The following is a 14,974-nucleotide window of genomic DNA, read 5'->3' on the forward strand; positions in this document are numbered from 1 at the left end:
CCTGGTAGCACTTCTGAAATGTATTTATTTTGTCCTTAGCAATGAGGATATCAGTCTCTAGATTCCATTTGGCTAAATATAAGATTGGTATTTCCATGTTTCTATTCTATTCTATTCTATTCTATTCTATTCTATTCCATTCCACTCCATTCCATTCCATTCTATTCTATTCTATTCATTGATTGTCCCTGTGGGAAGCTGGCTGGGACCACTGGAAACTATATAAGTGAAGAACACAAAGGGTTCAGTGCAGGAAGCAACTCAGTTCATCCCTAGATCTCGTCATTGCAACTCAAGACTCTGTTTTGTTCCTGTTTGAACTTGCCAAGTTTTTCCTGCAAATTGATCTTTGAAAGTTTGCCAAACAAGAGCAAGGTTCATGTGTGTGTGTTATGTGCTTTCCCCTGGAAAGACTTTAGTTGGAGTTGTTTTGATTTGTTTGGACTCTTAGCTGCTTTCTCCCTAAAAGACTTTAGACGGAATTATTTTACTCTATTTGGACTTATGACAACTGCTAACGAACATAATTAGCAGCCGTACAATAAAAGCAGGTTTACGAGTCGCTATTTGTGCCATTTTATTTAGTCAGGAAGCCTACGTCAGAGCAGCAGACAGGTAAGTGGCTGCTTCTTGGTGTTGGAGGGAGCACAATGGGTGGATTGGGAATGGTATGTGGGTGTGCATGAGAGATGCCATGTGGGTTGGGGAGCGTGCATATGTTGTGCAAATGATCAAGTTGGGATGAGGACGCAGTGGGCAGAGCAGATCAAGAAGAGTGTATGGGAGTTGGGGATATATATGAGAACTATCATGTGGTTTATGGTTAGGGTTGCCATTGTAATTTTGAACCATAATAGGGGTTTTTTTGTAAAACAATTGGTCATTAATCAAGGACTATCTGTATGGGCATAGGAACCTTATTATATAATGGTTGCTTAAACAATATGCTGCATGTGTCATAGAAATTCCTGCAGAAATGCATGTTGTCATTATTCAAAAATGAAAGCTTTCCTTTTATAAGAAAAATGGTTCTAGAGTACAGCAAAAGATATACTGTACATAGATAACACTATATTGTTCTCTTTTGTGATAAAATAAGTTGTGTAAAACCAGAAAAGGAATAAAAACAGGGTTTTTTTCTTTTATGAAAAAGAAAATAATCTTAGGCATTGAATATTCATTTTTTAATTATAAACATAGCTCACCACATTTAAATATGAAGACTGTATTGAAATAACCACCCCAGAAGTTTAGATGCCAAGCACCAGCCCACAATCCAACAAATTTTATAATTGGATGCCAAGATATTTTTTTCTGAGAGATATCCAGGGGCAGATTTCCTTAGAATCTTTGGCTGAAGATAAATTTTTTTTTTAGAGCTGAGTGAAATCAAGAGATGTTCTGGAAAGGAAAGGTATCAATATATGGAAAGGAGTTGAATCTCTAATTTACAATTCAGAAGTATTGTGACCATTTAAGAAATAAGTACAGTGGTACCTCTACTTAAGAACTTAATTTGTTCTGTGACCAGGTTCTTAAGTAGAAAGGTTTGTAAGTAGAAGCAATTTTTTCCCATAGGAATCAATGTAAAAGCAAATAATGTGTGCAAACCCATTAGGAAAGAAATAAAAGCTTGGAATTTGGGTGGGAGGAGGAGGAGGAAGAAGAGGAGGAGGACAGTTGCTGAAGGAAGAAGGTGAGGTGAGGGAAATAAAAAAAAAACCAAAACTTTAAGGCTTAAAAAAAAAGAGGCTGCCTCCCGTACACTGCGCCACAGAGAGAAACCCAGGTGGGTGAGAGGGGGAGCACCACCGAAAGGCTCCTCTGGCAGCCCCCAAAAGCCCGAGATGGCCAGGATTAAAGGGAGAATGGCAGGAAACTGGCCAGGCCTTCGTGTCACTGTCAAATTTCCTGGGAAATTTTTCCAGGCTCTGGTTCTTAACTATAAAATGGCTCTTAAGAAAAGGCAAAAAAATCTTGAACACCCGGTTCTTATCTAGAAAAGTTCTTAAGTAGAGGCGTTCTTAAGTAGAGGTACCACTGTATATAGAAAGTATACATGGGGTCCTCAACTTAGGATCACAGCTGAGATCAAACCCCCATTGCAAGGCAGTTGTTAAAGTGAGTCACGTGTGGTTTGTATCACCTTTTTTGACCAGGATTGTTAACTGAATCAGGTGGCTGTTAAACAGCCAGCCATGGGAACCCTGCTGCCTCCCCACATTGACTTAACTTGTCAGGAGCTACATGGAAGGTCACAGGTGACCCTGGACTGCAACCTGTGGCGGTTGCCAGGTGCCCAAATGTTAAACCAATGACCATGGGATGCTATGACAACCCTAAGTGCAAAGACCAATCATAAGTAATTTTCCCCACTGCAGTTGTAACTTCAAATGATCCCTGAACGGCTGGCTGTAAATCGAGGACTATATGTAGAACATCAGCATGTTCAGAACCATTTTTTTAAAAATCACTGGCTTTATACCAATAATAGGGAGGCAGGGGGCAGCTCTGCCCCAGGGTTTAAAAATCACATGCCCGTATGCACATACGATGAACATATGCACATAGGGTATGAACATCTGTCAGTTCATTAAGTATGAACATCTGTCTGTTCGTTAAGGAAGATATCCTTAATGTGCTGAGGGGTGGCAGCACTGCTAAAATCCCATTTTGTGGTCCATCCCCCCACCTATAGGTCTGCCTTAAGTAAAAGAAGCAGAAACCGCAGAGAGTGGTGAAAGAGAGATGGAAGTCCCCTCTTTTCTTCTGGAAATGAGCAAGGGTGAAGCAACTCTCAAGCAGGGCTTATTTCTTTGCTACTCAGGAAGCCTCTGCTCCTATGCAGGTCTGCAAGGCAGCCTCTTTGTTCCTTACAGACCCCTCCCTCCTTCCTGATCTTCCCTGAGCAAATCTAATCTGGTTGCTAAACAGAAGCTACCCTGCGAATCTCTTTTTCTCTGTGTGTGTGTGAGAGAGAGAGAGAAAGAGAGAGAGAGAGGGAGAGAGGGAATTGAGCAGCGTAGAAGCTTAGTCAAAAGCCATTGTTAGCACTCCCCCTCCACATAATTGTATTAATTCTCTCGCAGAAGGTATGTGTGTGGGAGAGCGAGATGGATAGTTCTTCCCCACTCCTCATGGTGATGGGGTGGGGGGGAATGAGATAATGCTTCTCGTTTCAAAGGGGAAGATGGAGCCGATTGCAGCGAGGAAGTTAAGCACTTTGCTTTTCAACTAGATCGGAGGGGGCTGCAACCTGTTTCTTGTCCACGTTTGCCTAACTGCAGGGCTTTTTTTTTTTTTTTTGCCTCTCTCCTTCTTCCTGACAGGCGGACGGAAAAGCTTACATTGCAACCTTTTCCCACCCGATTTAGGCAGCCCCTTCGATTCCTCCTGGATTAGACCGTTTTGGGGGGGGGGGACGGAGAAAGGAGGTGGAGTAGAGGAGAACCCCTATTCTCCCCCCCCTCTACACAAAGCCAGGAGGAGGAGGAGGAGAAGGAGGAGGAGGACGTGTCTGATTTAAAGCTCAGCCTCAGTGCAGAGCTCCACGTAAAAAGGGACAGAACCTGAGCTCTCCTCTCAGCCAACACACACACACACACACACACAGAGAGAGAGAGAGAGAGAGAGAGAAAGAGAGAGAGAGAGAGAAGGAGTCTTCACTTAGCAGGCATTTTCATAGAAAAATTTACTATGGCTTTTGCTTGTAGGTTTGGCTGATTTCTTGGTGGTGACCATCCTTCTACCACCCCCCTTTTTTTCTTTTGGGACCCCCCCCCTCACAAACCCAATGCTTTGCATTTTGCCTTGAAGGGATTGCATGGTTCCGGAGGAATGGAGGAGTCCTTCAACGTGTGGCACTGAGAGCATCACTGGGAAGTGAAGAAAAGAGGGGGTGCTACCTTGGGAACCACCACCCCTCTCCGACACGCGCGCACGCAACACCTTTCTTGCTGCTTGCTACTTTGTGGAAAGGAGGGGGCCTTGATTGGATCACCTCTCTCTTTTCCTTCCAGGATGGCTCGCTTCGGTGAGGCAATGGCTGGCAGGCTGGGAGCTGGAGATGGAGCCATGGAACAGAACAGGAACCGCCAGGGAGCCCCTGCTTCTTCAGGGGGGACCCCAGGAGCATATAAGCAAACGAAAGCTCAACGGGCCAGGACGATGGCATTGTACAATCCCATACCTGTCCGCCAGAATTGCTTCACGGTCAACAGATCTCTCTTCATCTTTGGGGAAGATAACATTGTCAGGAAATATGCCAAGAAGCTCATCGACTGGCCATATCCTTTCCCCTTATGCCTTTTCCCAGCTCTTATTATTCTGTTGTACTATGAATGACACTTGCTGAAACGTGGACAAAGGTAAGCACCAAGACCCTCTTCCATTCTGTAACTGGATGAGTTGGAAAGGGACATGAATTGCATACATGCCCCCACTCGCCCTTTCCATTCCCTTGATTTATTTAAAAATGCTTGCATTCCCACCACCACCTGCTGCTGTAACCTGTATTTCTCTATTGCTTCGGTTCTTTGCAGGGGTTGATATGCAATGAGCAGGTTGATTTGGCTTTAAAAGGGCTGCAGCCCAGATGGTGGACTGAAGGGATTGAGAAGCGAGTGCAAGTATGTGGTCAACTCCCAAAACTAAAAGTTCAACATCTAAAGATATAGTTTGATGAGAAAGTGATGACTGAGCAAAGGAGAACTTGGGTTCATATTTAATAATGCCTTCTTTGCAAAGCCATGTTTCCCATCACCTCAATTTCCCCCCCCCCATATTATTTGAAAAGACTTTCTGCGCCTTGTGCTATGGACTAAGTTATTGAAACAGGTATAAGAAATGCATGCTAAATGAGCACTGCAGTAGTTTTGACTGAATTGATTTCGACATGATGCAAGTGTAGGCAAGCTTTTAACTTGCATAGAACTCTTCATCAGCAAGAGAAAAAAAAGCTTAATTAAGGCCAGAGAAATCGATCCAGTTTAATGAATTGCCTTATTACTTAAGTGTGGAGACAAGAAATTATGGATCCCCTTTCAATAAACAACCTCTTTCATTCTATATCATAGGTAGCAAAATGGAACCATATATTTCTTTACTGTTTATGGAATAAACAATTCATCCTAAAATCAATGTGCCATGCATCTTCTTCCTAGAAATAAACTTAATCTCAATTTAGATGTCTTTTAAATGGAAATAATAAAGATAATATCAAAGCATTTACACCCCATATAAATTACTGTATTCAGATAATTGCCCTGATCCTCAGAAACAGGCAACAGATATCATGACCTGTAATCTAGTCTAAAGCAATTAGGAATGAAATCTAAGCATGGCTGCATACATCACCCTAGCTATATATAGGTAACTTGCCAACTAATGAAAACCTCCTTCCTCTATCCTTTGAGAATCTAAAGAGAGAGGCACTGATGCCTAGCACAATTTAACTACTTCAAGCCCACCCACACCCACTTTTCTTCCTTGCCAGGCTTTCATATTGCCTTTTCCAAGTTCTAGAAATTCTGGCAAACAGGTCCTTTTATTGTACTTGTATAGTACACCCATACTATCAACAGGCTTTCATTATAGATAAAAGTAGCCACTTTTTTTTCTCCTTATTGAATTGAACAAATAAATTGCCAAGTAAAATTGATATCACAATTAGGACTAAGGAAGGCACCAGGGACTTTTAATTCTAATAATCACCCTATTCAGTACCATGGATAGCTCCTGAAGGCCAGCCTCTCACATCAGGCAGCTTTCTTAAACAGTGCCCACTATGTATAAAGAGGATGAGTTGTCTATCTGTCTATCTGTCTCCATCCATCCATCCATCCATCGTCTGTCGGTCGGTCGGTCGGTCGGTCGGTCGGTCGGTCTATCTATCTATCTATCTATCTATCTATCTATCTATCTATCTATCTATCTATCTTCCATTTTTCCATAAGGTAATTATGGAATGTAGTTTGAATTATAATCTGGAATATATTTATTATGAAGAAAGAAGTAGAAAATAATAAAATCAAATTCCAAATGAGTACCAAAGGGGTGTGATTTTTGCAATGGAACAGTACACTGCATCAGACTTCTCTGGTATTATCTTTGCAGCCCCACCCAGGACCATGCATCTGGTTTGATAGAGTCCTTTAGAGAGTTTCATTCTTTTTAGCTATCTGCATGTGGCTCCTATATTACAGGGGCTTTCATTATGTTGTAGTAAGGATCTCTGTGCTTATGTAGGTGCATTTACGTAGTAGTGGAAGCCTCTCTGAATAGGGAATAGATCACCCAATACAAAGGGGAAAAGTAGAGCATATCTCTACCACAAGTAAGTCCTTCAGCTGTAGGATTTTTATTCTGCCCTTGTATGAATGGCAGCCATTCATACATAGAAGAAAATAAAAGAGTCATGTTTTGACACATAGCTAAGATGAAAAGACTATCATATTGGAAGCAATGGGAAGTTTTGTTACCTCTTCACAGTCTGCCAAATTCTAGCATGTTTTCTATTCTGTGTGGGATTAAGCGAGAACTATTCAGGTTGTTCCTGTCCTGTTAGTTGCACTTTAACTTCTCAGTCCTATCTTGACTTCTTCTTCTTCTTCTTCTTCTTCTTCTTCTTCTTCTTCTTCTTCTTCTTCTTCTTCTTCTTCTTCTTCTTCTTCTTCTGGATATGAGGAAATGTGATGGTAAAGAGTGATAGAATTGTGACTAATTGAGGATGTTGACAGATGACAATTTGTTTTAACTAACATATCTTATGCTTGTTCTGTCAAAGTGATTTCCATGTATCTGCTTTTCTTAGGTAGTTTTTCATGACATGGAGGAAATTAATGCCTCATTCAAAAATATCAAAGTCTTGGATAAGAATGATCTGTATAGTATTTCAACATCCAAAACACAGTTCTATTTTTCTCAATGAGACAATGTAATAAGTAGGGCCTTACGACAAACTTAGGAGAAAACATAATAGGCAAGAGATGCCTTCTGATGTAAATGCTTGAACTTTGTGGGAGACATTTTACTTCCTCGTAATTTCTAAAAATGTATGTGTAGAGTAGATCTTTATCTCTTTCATTACTTACTTACAGTTTTAGCTGGAATATAACCAAGCGAGCAAGATGGATATATGGACAGATATGCCTCTTCAGAAACATTAAAAAAATAACATTTCACTGCATAATTGGCATGTAATATGAAGACTCTCCTGTTGTGTAATGTTGCCAAGAAAACTACATGGTTGTATCCAGGTAGTCACTAAGAATAGAGCTGGATTCACTTTTAGATCTTGTTATACCTATAAGGAGAATGGACTTCTACTGTTGCCTATTTAACAAATCTACTATTTTAATTTTTCATTCTTGCTCTAGCAATTCCCCTTCTGTGCTATCCAGTAGCCTCAAGATAGCTGGAGACATTCATAGCCATGTTGTGGGCCCATTTTACAGAGTTGTAGTGATTAAATAGAACAATTAAAAAAACAATCTGCTTTCATAAAATTGACCTGGGGAACATAAATGTCTAGAGACCATGAAGAACTTTTCCTTGTTTTTTTTAAACTTTGTATATACAATGCAGATCAAAAAATTGGGTTGGGGTTCCACTTGAAGAAAGTTTTTTTTAAAGTGCCAGACATTAATATATTTGTCTACCAAGCATTTTATGGAAAGGCTATAAGAATTCTGTCTGTCTGTCAATGGAGCTCGGCAATTATTCTTTAATAAAAGAATGTGAAATCCTGCTAGCATAACGTCTTAATTGGTACTAGCTGGCAGAATCTTGGAAACTATCAGAAACAATGGTGAGATTGCAACGCAACACTATTATAATTATTTCTGGTCTTTCTACCCTTTTCCTATGTGTGTATGTGAGTGAATGTGTTTCCTAGAACAAAATAAGTAACAGCTATCCCATTTTGAATTTATTAAAAGCTATCTCAAGGCTATTTTTCCATTAAGAAGAGGATTTATTATACTGTATTACAATGAACAATTAAAATATTAAATTTGTCCTTATGGGTTTGCATTCTCTGCAGCCTACCCACCTATAATTTGATTTTGCATTATCCTCTGGGATTTACATTTTCTGTAGAAATTCCAGAGAAATGAACAAAATTTACATATTAGCCCTTTAAAAAATTGTGGGGTATATAGTAAAATCCAGTGGAGGAATAGTAGTTTAGGGGTATTCCCTACAGACGTGCCTAATGTTCAACTGGTTTTAATATTTAGCAGGTTACAAAGATCAAGTAAAGTATTTAGTTGTTTAGTTTGCTGAGCCATAACATATTGAATAGAGGCTACCCTGCTTAATAGTGCAAAGGAGTTATTCAAGCTTGTTTAGATTGGTTAAATTTAGCTTTTTAAAGTTGGGTGAATAAACACTTGTGTATGCCATTATTTACAGACCATTATGCATATCCAACACATTCTCTGAACTTGGTCTGTATACTAGTATAGATTATTTAAAATAATCCCCCACCCCTGTAAAAACTACATAAATGGGGGGAAGTGTTACACCAATTATTTCTTCTTTTTTATTTATATAATATCTTGGCATAGAATCATAACAAGCAACAAATTATCAAAGTTTTGAATCGCAGAATACCTTTAAATGTGAATTTCATGAAACACCTCTTAATATAGAATTCTGAAGTTCCTTTGGTATCATCCAGCAAACCATGCTTTTGCTCTTAAATCAACATTTTGAAAATGTTTTACATTATTGTCCTACACGCATAAGATGTTTAGAAATAATACTGTGAAATGTTTTTAAACTTAAGTTTCCAAAATGAAAATTAGAATGCAAAATTTCGTATACATCTTCAGACCTATGAGGTCATATTTTGTTCATAGAATCAGATAAAGATTTCATATTCTTTTAGGCTTGAAATATGGCACTGTGGTTCCTGATTCTATATTCTGCTTCATGAAATACACAGAGATATGCATTTCATATTCACTTGCCAAAAAACCCACCCATGCGGCTCTTATTGGGTGCCTACTATTTATTAACTTAATGTGTCTCGTTGCCAAGAAGTTGCCAAAGTATTAGTCATCATCAGTTTGTACATTATTGAAGAGATTTGTTACTTTTCTGTGTTATTAATAGCAATGCATTCTTCTTACCTTATGGTGTACGTTCTTATTTTTATTGTTCTCAGTTCTTCATTAGCAAGAATGCTTTGTCTGGATCACTTTTAGTTACCAAGCCTAAATAGTCTTTGTTGGTCATGTTTATTTCACTGGCTATTGACCTACCTTAAAGAGGTCTGATTTCTGTTCTGTTGCACTAGGCATAGGACCAGATTACCTCCAAGACCACCTTTTGCCGCATGAATCCCAGAATCCAGTCAGGTCCCACAGAGTTGGTCTCCTCAGGGTCCTATCAGCCAGACAATGCCGGCTGATGGGACATAGGGGAAGAGCCTTCTCTGCGGTGGCCCCGGCCCTCTGGAATCAGCTCAACCCAGAGATTCGCACTCATTTTTGCCGCCAGGCCTAGGGTCACTAGATCTTCCCCCTGACTAGCGAGTGTTTTTGTTGTGTTTGAGTGAATGATAATGAATGTTTTAAAGCGTTTTGGGATTTTTAAAGTTTTTAATTATATTGAATGGATTGGTTTTATTGTTATGTTGTTTATATATGTTTTATATTTGTATGCTGCCCCTCCCTGAGGACTGAGGGTGGCATACAAATCCAATTAATAATAATAATAATAATAATAATAATAATAATAATAATAATAATAATAATGTATTAATTCTTCTCCCTTCTTTGTCTCATGGGATACCAATATTTCATCTACTACTCCTAAAGAAATTGATACTATGTATGTAGGAAGGTGAAAATTCTGCCACCTCAGTGCATTAAAAGGACCCTAGGAATAAAAATCTGAATGAAATCTGAATAAAATACTAAGCAAGTTAGTCATTCCATAAGTATTCACAAAGAGCTCTGACACTCTGACCTCCTCAGGTGTTCTGTCAATATAAAACCTTATTCTCTAGTTAAATGTCATCCTGTGTCTTAATTAAAAAGGATTTGTGTTTCATAATCTAACTTCAGTGAACTGTATCCACCCTCTCTTTTTTAGTGGCTAATGAATCAGAAAATGTTCAAAGAGATTTTTAATAGACAGTAGCTTCAAATTATTCTTGTATTAACATATTAAATATTTACTAAGATAGGGGCTATAGCAAAAGCTTCCCTTGAAGCAATCAAATTGTAGGATTATAATGGTATGTAAGAAGGACCTTGAAAAATGGGCCAAGAGATTCTGCCTAGATCAGTGATGGCAAACCTATGGCACAGGTGCCACAGGTAGCAAGTGAGCCATTGTCCTAGCTCTAACATGCATGTGTGTGCCAGCCAGCTTATTTTTGGCTCACACAGAGGCTCTGAGAGAGTGTTTTTGGCTTCCAGAGAGCCTCCGGAGGGATGGGGGAGAGCGTTTTTACCCTCTCCCAGCTCCAGGGAAGCATTTGGAGCCAGGGGGAGGGTGAAACATGAGCCTACTGGGTCCATCAGAAGTTGGGAAACAGACCATTTCTGGCCTCAAGAGGGCCTCTGGGGGGGGAAAGCTGTTTTCACCCTCAATGCAGTAGAATTAGCTCATCCCCTTGTGTTTCCTGACTGGTCTAGAAGTATCAATATAGGTCTTTGTTTTCAGGGCAAGAGACTAACGGCCAGTAGACCAGAACAAAATACACATGGGTGAAATCTCAAGTCTTGCAGTTAATGAGACCAAAAATTTAGTTCAAGTTGGTTAAGAAAGTACATTTCAGAGGCAGTAGTCAGTCAGAATTCAGGTTCCAAAATATGATATTTTAAGTAAGTATCTTATTGAATTTTAATCAAGTATGGCCTCATATTAGGCTCAGAATCTGAACCAGGTGTTTTGGAACTTGGTTTTGAGATCACTCAGCAGCATTAACATCGTATAATCACATGATCAAATCTGATTTTCTACATAAATATGCATGAATTTCAAATTGTTTTTTAAACAATTGTGTCTCTTTCTTAGAGAATGAATAATAATTGTTGCATTTAGGGAAAATTTGGTGGATGCCACCCATGAAAACTAATTCTAATTAAAATTCTGATACAATAGCTATTGATTTTTTAAATCTGAAATGTTTAGTTCCTGCAGGTATCATTTTCATTGGGTTAAATGACAAATACAATCTTTCCTAAAAGGCATTTTCCCCCATCTATCTTGAAGTATCTTGTCCTCCAGCATGCCCACAATAGGACAGAGTACTTCATCTAGGTTAAGCAATATTAATTAGTTATTAGAAGGAACTGCTAAAAGTTTACAGATAGATTCTGCATTTCAGTCAAATCAGTACAAGACATGTAATATCTACCATGTGAAAAAGTAGACAGATTCTGCAATGATGATGGGAGCTTTGACTGACATGGTGATCTGGTCACCATGGTGACAAATACATTTTCAAGTCAAATACATTTAACTTGAAACAGTCTCCTCATCAAGAAGCCATCACTTTATCTAGCTAGATTAAATAATTATTATCCGGTCACTTCATTTTTTCTAAGAAAAAATGTTGAGAAGTTGTATGGCCAACATCTATAAAGAAACCTGGAAGACATAGATTCTACCGCACGAATCCCAGCGGCCGATAAGGTCCCACAGAGTTGGCCTTCTCCGGGTCCCGTCGACCAAACAATGTCGTTTGGCGGGCCCCAGGGAAAGAGCCTTCTCTGTGGCAGCCCTGGCCTTCTGGAATCAATTCCCGCCAGAGATTAGAACGGCCCCCACCCTCCTTGTCTTTCGCAAATTACTCAAGACCCACCTTTGTCGCCAGGCATGGGGGAGTTAGGATATTAGGCCATTACAAGTTATGTATGGTATGTTTGTGTGTATGTTTGGTTTTTATAATAAGGGTTTTTAGTTGCTTTATTAAATTGGATTGTTACATGTTGTTTTTTATCATTGTTGTTAGCCGCCCCGAGTCTGCGGAGAGGGGCAGCATACAAATCCAATCCAATCAATCAATCAATAAACAAACAAACAAATTATTTGGACCATTACCAATTGGGAATCCAAGGACAGAAATTTCATTAGTCACCCTGAAGGATGGCTTGTGAGAGGTATGGAAGAGTTAGTATGCAACTGTAAATTTTAGCCCTGAGTTTGGTATTCTATAAGCCACTTAGGCCCTATATACAGTAATTACAGGCCTAGATAAATGTAAATTTGCTGTACCAATTTTCTGAATTTTAAGAAATGTCAATGTGCATTTTAAAATGAATCAGTAAAGGAATGATTACCTTTTAAAGAAATGCCTATGCTTAGTTAAACCTCAAAAACGGAAAAGCCTGACCTGAGACTGATAAATGATGGGAACAAGATAGCTCAGAGAGCCCTTCCAGGAAACACAAATACCGCTTCTCCTGCCAGCTAAAAGTCATACATCCCAGCTTGGGAATCTTGAAATGTAATAGAGTTGGAAACATTTTGTTATAAAATAATTTGTATTTTGAACAGCCTAGGACTAGGCCAAGTAGCTGAGAAAGCCACCCATTGAGGCATCCATGGAAGGAAGTTGCACAGAAGTGTGAAAAAGCAGACAGATTGGCAATCAAATGAACCAAGAAGCCAAATTAGCAGTTGTCAGGAAAAGATCTGATTTAGCCACAAAAGAAATTGTATTTGAATTATTATAGTAGGAACTGGAGTTGGAGCTCAAGAAAAAGTATGCCAACTTCCCCTCCCCCTCTTTTTAGTAGCTGTGATTAGAATGCAGTATTGCAGGCTAACTCTGCATTCCATTGTCAGGGGTTTGATCCTGACTAGCTCAGGTTGATTCAGCCTTCCATCCTTCTGAGATGGGTAAAATGATGACCCAGATTGTTGAGGGCAATATGCTGATTCTGTAAACTGTTTAGAGAGGGCTTGAAAGCACTTTGAAGCAGTATATACAGGGGGTGGACAAAAAAATGGAAACAACTTGCAGCTCTTCCGTGGAATCCAGATTTGTGAAGCTCCCTTCGAACAGTTTTTGGGGAAACTGGGTTCTGTACGTGTCTATTGAGCTTTGCAGTGATTTTAGGAGCTGTGGTCTTGCGATCTGCTCAAACAGTCTCTCTCAGACAACTTCGACTTTCGACCCGACCTGTGCTTGGCTGAGAATGTTTGCCCTTCTCTTTCAAAAGCAGTCATTACTTTTGAGACATTACTTCTTGAAACGCCAAACATTCAGGCACTTTCTGTTTTACTAGCGTCTGCCATGCTAGCACCAACAATTTGGCCTCTTTGAAAGTCTGAGAGGTCTGCCATTTCTAGGTTATAACCAATTTCCTTAAATTTCTGTAAAAAAAAAAAGGTAGTTAAAAAAAACATATCAAATAACAGAATAAAAAATACATTAAAATATGTCAAGTTTTGATTGTTTGAACATGTTCAAACATTATGATGCCAAAAAGTCAAGTGCTTCCATTTTTTGTCCACTCCTTGTAGGTCTAAGTGCTAAGGCATAAATTAATATACGGTAAATCTTGCAGATTCTGACACTAACCTATGTTTAGAATTCCAGTGCCATAGGATCCTGTTGGGCAAGTCTGCCTATCTGTCAGTTCAAGTGGGATGACTTAGGATACAGTTAACGATACCAACGTTCTAATGAAAGAGCACTGTAATTACATACTATTATCAGATAATGCAGCAATGCCTACTTATTTTCTCTTTTTTAATTGTACAGTGAAAGAATGAGTTTTAGTATATTTTAACCATCTCTTGACAACTTGTATGTTGGTGTGTCTCAACCATCTCTTGAGTCCCTCCCTTTTAGGCAATTGCATTGGTTTTAGAAACGCCAGTTTCTATCATCACCAGGATCAAATTGATTAGATTATTCTTTCCACTGATAGAAAAAGATACTGTTCCCCAGCATGCAAAATAATTCAATGGTTAGACCACTGGATGTCAGGGAGAAGTTCGAAGGATCCTTCATTCCTGACAATGTTATATTCTGGAGTACAGTGTTCCCTCGATTTTCGCGGGGGATGCGTTCCGAGACCACCCGCGAAAGTCGAATTTCCGCAAAGTAGAGATGTGGAAGTACACACACTATTTTTGGCTATGAACAGTATCACAAGCCTTCCCTTAACACTTTAAACCCCTAAAGTGCAATTTCCCATTCCCTTAGCAACCATTTACATCATTACTCACCATGTTTATTTATTAACGTTTATTAAAAAAATATTTATTAAAGGCAGATGAAAGTTTGGCAATGACATATGACGTCATTGGGCAGGAAAAACCGTGGTATAGGGAAAAAACCCGCAAAGTATTTTTCAATTAATATTTTTGAAAAACCATGGTATAGACTTTTCGCGAAGTTCGAACCCGCGAAAATCAAGGGAATACTGTATACAGAAATATGTCATGGGGAGGTATTCTAATATTTAACTAACAATTTGGAGTTTGATGAGATATTAGCAGTACAAAAGGTATGGCCAGAAGCTTGAAGGCATCCCTAACAAAGTGGAAGTTTAATGATGCATGATTGAATACGATACTTATGTTGTAGGACTTTAAGGCTCTCATTGATCCATTAAAATCCTCAAACCCTTCACTCAAAGAGGAAAAGTTTCACCATTTTCTGAAAAAGTAGGTATTGCTATGCCCCCGCCCCCACAAACAAAAGCTGTCTTCCAAATAAATGTTACCTTTCTGGTTAGGAAAATCTTTACATCTAAATTTTGCCAATTGTACCAAAATTTCTTAATATTGATGAATTGGAAGAAAAGAGACTGAAGATTGTAGTCTGGGGGAGAAATGGAGTTGTTTATCTAAACCCATTTGACTAGGTAATAAGGCTAAAAATATCTAGGAGGTGGTGATTCAGTCCTGTATATTTCCTTGGTAAATGTGTGATTATGCTAGCACCCTGTGCTGTTTTGTTTTCTAATGTAAATAGAGAGTGGTGCAGGATGGAAATATG

The 14,974-nt window shown here is 39.1% G+C and overlaps 1 protein-coding gene across 1 annotated transcript in view; it reads left to right on the forward strand.

The window, feature by feature from the left end:
* Positions 1–4,019: 4,019 nt before the first annotated feature.
* The window catches only part of CACNA1E (calcium voltage-gated channel subunit alpha1 E), a 377,710-nt gene continuing 366,755 nt past the window's right edge, over positions 4,020–14,974 (forward strand). The window contains exon 1 of the mRNA XM_070746282.1: positions 4,020–4,286. Coding sequence (XP_070602383.1) covers positions 4,021–4,286 — 266 coding nt within the window. The 5' untranslated portion in view covers position 4,020. The remainder of the gene's footprint in view (positions 4,287–14,974) is intronic.

Source organism: Erythrolamprus reginae, chromosome 3, assembly GCF_031021105.1.
Source record: "Erythrolamprus reginae isolate rEryReg1 chromosome 3, rEryReg1.hap1, whole genome shotgun sequence".
NCBI classification, from domain to species: domain Eukaryota; kingdom Metazoa; phylum Chordata; class Lepidosauria; order Squamata; family Dipsadidae; genus Erythrolamprus; species Erythrolamprus reginae.